This window comes from Helobdella robusta (genome assembly GCF_000326865.2).
Source record: "Helobdella robusta unplaced genomic scaffold HELROscaffold_43, whole genome shotgun sequence".
Classification (NCBI taxonomy): Eukaryota; Metazoa; Annelida; class Clitellata; order Rhynchobdellida; family Glossiphoniidae; genus Helobdella; species Helobdella robusta.
The window spans coordinates 1386976-1394537 of record NW_008705028.1 but is presented as its reverse complement, the minus strand read 5'-3'; the positions used below and the strand labels follow the sequence as shown (position 1 = coordinate 1394537).

General features: G+C 34.2%; 3 protein-coding genes across 3 annotated transcripts in view; 2 read left to right on the top strand and 1 right to left on the bottom strand.

Moving 5' to 3' along the window:
* HELRODRAFT_177657 (hypothetical protein) overlaps positions 1-499 on the top strand; it is a gene marked incomplete at both ends in the record, with an annotated part of 3726 nt that extends 3227 nt beyond the window's left edge. Inside the window, one exon of the mRNA XM_009025803.1 lies at positions 403-499. Coding sequence (XP_009024051.1) covers positions 403-499 — 97 coding nt within the window. The remainder of the gene's footprint in view (positions 1-402) is intronic.
* A 1272-nt stretch (positions 500-1771) lies between these two features.
* Positions 1772-3255, bottom strand: HELRODRAFT_193158 (hypothetical protein; the record flags this gene model as incomplete). The annotated part of the gene is made up of 6 exons (XM_009025802.1): positions 1772-2130; positions 2333-2402; positions 2508-2700; positions 2783-2877; positions 2951-3045; positions 3122-3255. The coding sequence occupies 4 exons, from the start codon at positions 3253-3255 to the stop codon at positions 2596-2598; spliced, it is 429 nt and encodes a 142-aa protein (XP_009024050.1). The 3' UTR covers positions 1772-2130; positions 2333-2402; positions 2508-2595.
* Positions 3256-4232: 977 nt separating this feature from the next.
* HELRODRAFT_177655 (hypothetical protein) lies at positions 4233-6447 on the top strand (the record flags this gene model as incomplete). Its single annotated transcript, XM_009025801.1, has 6 exons — positions 4233-4333; positions 4592-4687; positions 5041-5155; positions 5412-5600; positions 6048-6118; positions 6234-6447. 6 exons carry the CDS (start codon positions 4233-4235, stop codon positions 6445-6447), a joined length of 786 nt encoding a protein of 261 aa, XP_009024049.1.
* Between the last annotated feature and the right edge of the window lie 1115 nt (positions 6448-7562).

The window sequence follows — 7562 nt, the reverse complement described above, 5'->3', positions numbered from 1 at the left end:
GAATGTGATTTAGATGATGATGAATGTGATTAAGATTATGATGATGATTATGAATGTGATTTAGATGATGATGAATGTGATTGAGATGATGATGATGATGAATGCGATTAAGATTATGATGATGATTATGAATGTGATTTAGATGATGATGATGATGATGAATGCGATTAAGATTATGATGATGATTATGAATGTGATTTAGATGATGATGATGATGATGATGAATGCGATTAAGATTATGATGATGATTATGAATGTGATTTAGATGATGATGATGATTATGAATGTGATTAAGATGATGATGATGATGTTGTTGATGACAAATAAGTTGTTCAAAATAACGAAAAATATAATTTCTCACTTCAATATTTCACAAGAAGCGTCAACAACAAACACACACAGTTCATGTGGTAAGCAAGGATATCTCTGCCATCGAATCCAGTCACCGCATTGCCAATGTCAAACGCTTTACCGTTACACTACCGCACAGCCAAAATGATGATGATGATGATGATGTGATGATGACGATGGTGATTCTGAGGACTACGATAATGATGACAGTTACGGTGATTAATATATAGATGGCAATGAAACCGAAATAAAGAACCGTTTAAACAAAAATAACGGTGATACATAGACCCAAAATGAATGAATGAGTGAGTGAGTGAGTGAGTGAGTGAGTGAGTGAGTGAGTGAGTGAGTGAGTGAGTGAGTGAGTGAGTGAGTGAGTGAGTGAATGAGTGAATCATAAACAAAAATTTACACAACAACAACATTAATCACCACATAGACACAAATATAAACAACAACAACAACAACATTAATTATAAACAAACAAAATATGGAGGCGAATATTTGGTAACCGTGAAAAACAAGTGAAGGAAACATTCAGAATAGGTTAACGTTTATGACTGAGTGAGTGAGTGAGTGAGTAAGTGAGTGAGTGAGCGAGCGAGTGCTAGCGAAAACTGAAACAGTGTTCACACGTCAAAATCATTTGCAGTGGATCTCTTTTTTCCAAAATATAATTCAACGTTTTTTTTATTATACTTTTATCATAAGAATTCAAAATAAATTCGTAAAACCATTTGATAAAAAACACATACCAACAATGCGTACATGAGTTCATAAAGTCCAGCATATTCACATGATCACGCAACCGAACCATGCAGCAACCAGCTGGAAAGAACAGCGACGGACCAGAAACTGATGGACATGCTAAGGAACGAGGTCAGCAGTTTGAAGAAGGAGCTGAAAAAGCAAAAGGAACTCGTTGGTAGGTTGCAAGAGAGAGAGAAACAACTTCAAGATCGGTGAGTTGGTTGAATGATAGGTTGGTTGAATGATTGGTTGGTGGGTTGGTTAAATGATTGGTAGGGTGGTTGGTTGGTCAGTTGGTGTATTGGCTGGTTGGTTGGTCAGTTGGTTGAATGATTGGCTGGTTGGTCAGTTGGTTGAATGATTGGCTGGTTGGTCAGTTGGTTGAATGATTGGTTGGTTGGTTAAATGATTGATTTGGTGGTTGGTTAGTCAGTTGGTTGAATGATTGGCTGGTTGTTCAGTTGAATGATTGGTTGGTTGTTTGGTTAAAAGATTGGTTGGTTGGTCAGTTGTTGTATTGGTCGGTTGCTTTGACCGACCTACTGAAGAGTTTGTCAGTTTGATAGATTGTTTATTCGTGTTCGTATGAACGAGATTTTTTCGTTTACATTATATGTAATAATTATATTGTTGTTATTTTTCGTCATTTTCATTCAAATATAAAACTAGCTGAGTTCCCAACTATTTATTGCACGTTAACAGACTTCAGCAGACAAGGTTAATTAAGTTTTCAAACAATTTTTTCATCTAGAACGGTTTTTATTCTTTTACATGAAATTCTGTACAGGTTATTTTTAGTCGACAAATCTTTTAATAATTGAGTAAAAAAATACATCAGATGTAAAACTATTCATCGAAATGGAACTTAAAATTTTAAAGAGTAACTATTTTTAACCAACACCGAAATAAATAAATTTGCCATCTAATGTTCGCAGATTCTTCTTTGCGGTTTGACGAAATATTGAACTTTGCAAGCAACATCCTGCATGTCGAACACTTCACTTCGGCATGTCGGACAGGTGCCTGCGTTCTGTTGTTCGATCATAAGTGTCGTCACGTTATTCGTTTAAAAATAAAATTACTCACCATTTATGAATTTTAAATTATAATTTAATTAATTAACAAAAAAATAAACCAAAATCAATTAAATACAATTTTTTATATTAAAAGATATATAATAAAAGTTTTTATATATGCACCTTAATTAAATACTGAAAATACTGTCAACTGACATGTTAAAAACGAACTTGGCACTTTAAACCGAACACTTCAAAGCAAATGACCCACGCTCACTGATTAACCTAATCCAGAAAACATTATATAATTTTTTACAATCACAAAATTATAAATTCAGAACAATTTTCTTAAACCAAATGATCAATATCTTTTAAATCTTTGAACTTAACCTGTCATATATTGCTGTTGCGCTAAAGTAAGAGAACACCGAACCAAGAAGAGCAGTGAGCGGACGAAGAAAAGAATAGTATTTCCTCTCTACTGGGGACTCAGCAGCAGTTTCTTATATAGCTCCCACCAGACCGTCGCGTGTGTGTTGGCAAACGTGATGGATGAGGTTGAATTGTCGGGATCGATCCTGTGCTGTCGTATCGAAGAAAGATTCGCGTTGGAGTGGAAACTTTCTGCTTGTTTTTCGATCACGTTCTTTCGATAACGTAATTACTTGCGTAATACAAAAATGAACGAAAACATGCTTGGCAATGCGATTGGATAAGTAGAAGTCCGATCGTAAAACGTCGCGAGAGGAAAGGGTGTTGCCTTTGTTTTAAAACTATATATAGAAAGTCGTCACGTGTTTAAATTAGGGATGTGCGGGTTCAACAATACTCACCCGCTAGACCGTCAGCGTTAGCTGTTGATACCAATTCGATACTAATCAGGAGATCGAGATGAGAGGTGAACTTTTCTTCCCGATCGTGTGGTTCTCTGAGGTGGTGGAATGTTGGTGTCGGTGGGTCGATTTGGGTGTGCTTGAGACGACGCAGATGTTTATGTTGCTGACGTGCCCGCGTACGCTGTTCGAGGTAGGGTTGACGTTTTTGTTGATGCTGATGTGTCATTCGACGACGGAGTTGATTTTACTGAAAGTCGTGTAGAACAGTTGTTTCGCGGACCGGTACGGAATTTAATGGGCATGCTGCGGACCACCATTACACAATATATATGTGAATGTCGGCAGATTTGTAGATTTTGTTAATTTGTTAATTTTAGAAGCATGAAATCTTTTAGCTACAATGTTTATTAAAAATAAATAATAGTACAATTACTTCGATATTTTGAAACAAAATGTAAATAAAATGAAATAAAAATTAGTGTGAAGAATGAGCTTGTTTTCTTTTTGTGATTACATTAAGGCGTGGTTCAAATGAAGACAAAGCGTAGTGGTGAAGAAACTTCCAAATAGTTTCTGAATTTTATCTTAATCACAGCCATACATGAAAACCCGATTTCACACAAATAAGTAGAAGAGAAGGAGAGAAGAATTTGTATAGCTTTTCGGTGAGCTCTGGGTATTCCGACCTAATGTTTATCCAAAATGCGGCAAGCGAAGATGCATTCTCAAATCGAATCTGTAACCCTTGGTCAGCTGCAAGTTCCGAAATGTTATCTTCCAGTCTAACGGTTAAATTCTCTCTAAGCGTAACAAATGAATTTCTGAAACTAACCTTATTTTAATTCTAAACAGTTTTTATTAACTCCAATAAACTTTAATAACATGCGCAATATTTTATTCCGTTTCAATCAATTTCAAAATCACAGATACATGCGATTAACAATAATATTACGTAATTTTAAAGTTTCGCAACGTGGTTCTTCTTTGTTTATAACCACGTGTTTTTGAACAGCTGATCACACGCACATGTTTATGCAAATTAATTTATATATATATATATATATATATATATATATATATAGTGTGCATGATATAATGATACTTTTAAACAGCTGACAACGTTTGCATATGTATATATATGTATGGTCAGTTATGGTTAATATATCACGCGTGAAATACTATTTCGTGCTCACTTTCATACTCATCTCACACTCTAATCATGTTTTTTTTAAACAGCTGACCACCCTCACATATATACTTATCTCGCCAATTTAGAACAATGAATCTCATTTGTTGCAGAGATCATTCTGGCTTTCGCGGTCTTACTCCTATTCTTATCTCACCAGTACTAAATAATGAAATTTTTTTGTTGCTGGTCAAGTCTATTTTTTTATTTTGAATATTTTTAAAAATTTTGGGAGAACGCCGCGGACCGGCAGCTGCTAGTCCGGCGTTAAATATTTTTCAAAATCTTGACCCCTTCCGTCCAAGTTGAATAGATCTGCCACTACATCCACTAGCTAATAAATATCTCACGACTTGACATCTTTTTTTATGAACAAGTATTTTCTGTGCAGTTTGAAAATTGCTATGTAGTTACTATTATGAAAATAAACGGTTAACGTTATTCGTTCGAAGATTGTCAGAACAAGCTCGTCGTCAGCTCGCAAAAGGTTCCAGCAAGTTTGAGGATTTGAGTTTGGGAGCCAACAGACCGACGCAACTCATTAAAAGGTCAGATTCTTGAATTACTGTTTTGTATAATACCACGCTTCTCCGAATGTTATCCAAGCACTCCAATCAATGAATTGGCTCATAAAAAATTGACATTGTTTTCGTTGTCTTATTACAAAATTTGCTGGGCGATCTGATTTGCATGTCAAGGCTATGAATGTACTTTAAAGTTTGTTACATTTGGTTTGCATAATGTGCGCCATTTGGTGTTAAAAACCATTCATGAAAGTTGAAGGGAAACCTCACGAACAAATAAACTCTAAGTAAATTTGTTTTTTCGTTTGTGTGCTATTATTCGCTGCGTCAAGGCTGCTCTTGCGACTTACATAACCACCACACCACACCACATTCAGATACGGCAATTTGTACTCAGAAGCCAGAGTGGATGCCTTGGATGCTCTGGAGAATCTTCCAGAACTGTCCGAATGTGATGATCTCAAGACCAAGCTGCTTCTTTCTATCATTGTGGTATCTTTTTTTTACAAATAATTTTTACGTTCTGTTGAATCAATGAATAGAAATGAATTACTTACTAATTACATGCACGTTTGTACTAATAACTTTTTATATAACATCTAATGTTCGATCAGGTTTTGTTTAGAATTATTAAAATTCTAACCTATAAAGAAATTTTTTAATTACAATTTTCTTTGCTCCATATTTGGTCACTGTGTTTTACTCAAGTAAAGTTAATGAAGTAAAATTTTCAATTAAAATTACTCAGTTGAGTTTTCGTTCGACGCAAAAGACCTTACTGGACCTGAAGACGAGAGTAAGGGAGATGCTGCACATCCCTCGGGTTCTGCAAAGTGGACTGCCCCACTTGTGTCACGCCGCAAACGACCTTGAAGATGACATTGGAGTTTATTTGAGGAAGACGCTGGATAAGCATGACTTAAGAAGGAATTACAACGTTAGAGCTATTGAATGTAGAACAATTACTTTTGTATAGAAAGAAATTATTTTACACTGTCATACCAAGTGTCGCTTGTTTTCGTTTCAGCTGCTTGGGTGGTTGACAGGTATTTGTCTTTCACATACACGGTTTTTTGTGTTGTCCAGTTTTTACTGAATTTAATTTTTTGGTTCGCTTTTATGTGTTCTTCATAAATATCACAACATTTATATAGTTTTTAACTTTATCAGCAGCCTATGCTTATTGGAAAGTTTAGAAGTCTAAATTTCACACAACAAATGTAAAAATTGTTTTTGTTGTAATTCATTTTCACGAATATATAATTATTTTATTTTACAGCCAGCTGATTATAACATTTATAATACCAGGACCACAATATTTGTAACGACCAATTTTTAATCAACATTCGATCATAAAGTTAACGTTTTTTTCATAACTCTTCAGGAAGTCAGCGAGCGAGTTTGGATCACCCTGTTTGACTACCCCTCTCTGAGAAACTGCAATGGTCTGACGAGGTAATGTTAAAATTTTCCTACAACTAATTTTACTGACTAAAAAAAAAGATACAAAACGAACAAACCTATATATGCATATTTCAATGAAGAGTTCAGAAAACCTGAATGCTAATAGGTACATCGAGGAGTGTGTATCGGTAGCCTGGTCGCTAACAGTTCAGAACCCACCGATGCTCATCGACTACGAGATGGGCCCTTTCGACCAAACCAAACATTCTCGATTCCATACATCTGACCCAAATTCGAAGGCCATCAAAGTCTATCTGTGGCCAGCTCTAACAGAAGGAGAAAAAGGAGCGTGTGTCAGCAAAGGAATCGTCATTACATGATTTTCAATTTTTTTCATTTTTTACTTTAATAATTTGTTTACACAAAAACAACTGCAATTCTTCTTGGCACAACTGTTGCTAAATTTATTAACGATATTGCTACGACTATACTTGTCTATGATTTTCAAACTAACGAATTTTTTCAGGTACACATGTTATTGTAAGAATGCTGTTTATTAAATGCTTGATAAGACATATCGTTATTTTCATTACCTTTGTATTTATCATTATAACTGATAATCTCAATGTAATGACTCTGCGATTAAATTCTGTTACCTAAAAACTTTTGAGGACAATATGCAAAAATGTTGTTAATACTACACTCTGCTTGACTAAGCGAGTTAACTGTGTTTTTCATAAGATAATCTTATTTTTCTTCTCAGCGAAAAAAATTAATCAAAATGAAATCAAAATTAGTCAAAATGGAACAAAACGTGATTGTGGGTCCATCTTGCGACCTAAATTCAATTAAAATTAAAAGCAATAAATTTGTCAAATTACCGTGTGGCTAATGATGTGGATAGTAATAAATGGGTTCTTTTAATAATCTATAAATTAATATATTAAAAAAATTTAATATTTAAAATAAGGAAAAAATCATAAAAACGCCGTGACAGACTCTGATTTTATGACTCTGATTAATATCTCATTGATAAACCTTCGTTGCAAATTGGAAAATTATGCGATCTGTAGATTTTTTCATTCTTTGAAAAATGTTTCCAGCATGTTTTTTTAGTGTAGTGGTAAAAAAAAGTAATTAAGATTAGGGATGCACCGAAGTTCGGCCCCGATCAAAATCCGGCTTTTTTCAAATCCGGTCGGATTTAAGCGTCCATCAACATTTAAAAACGTTATAAATAGAAAAATTTTTTTTATTAAATTCAATTAATTTTATGTCAATAAGTTAAAGGCTAAGCACACATGACACATAATAAAAACATCACTAATTATGAGGTGAGCTGGACAATTTTCTTTGTGCTATAACATGGGATATGCATAAATTATAAGCTGATCTTTGTGTAAAAGAACTTGTGCACGTGTATATACTATATAATTGTATATGACTGTAATTATATATATAGCTACATAATATATATATAGACATATATATGTTG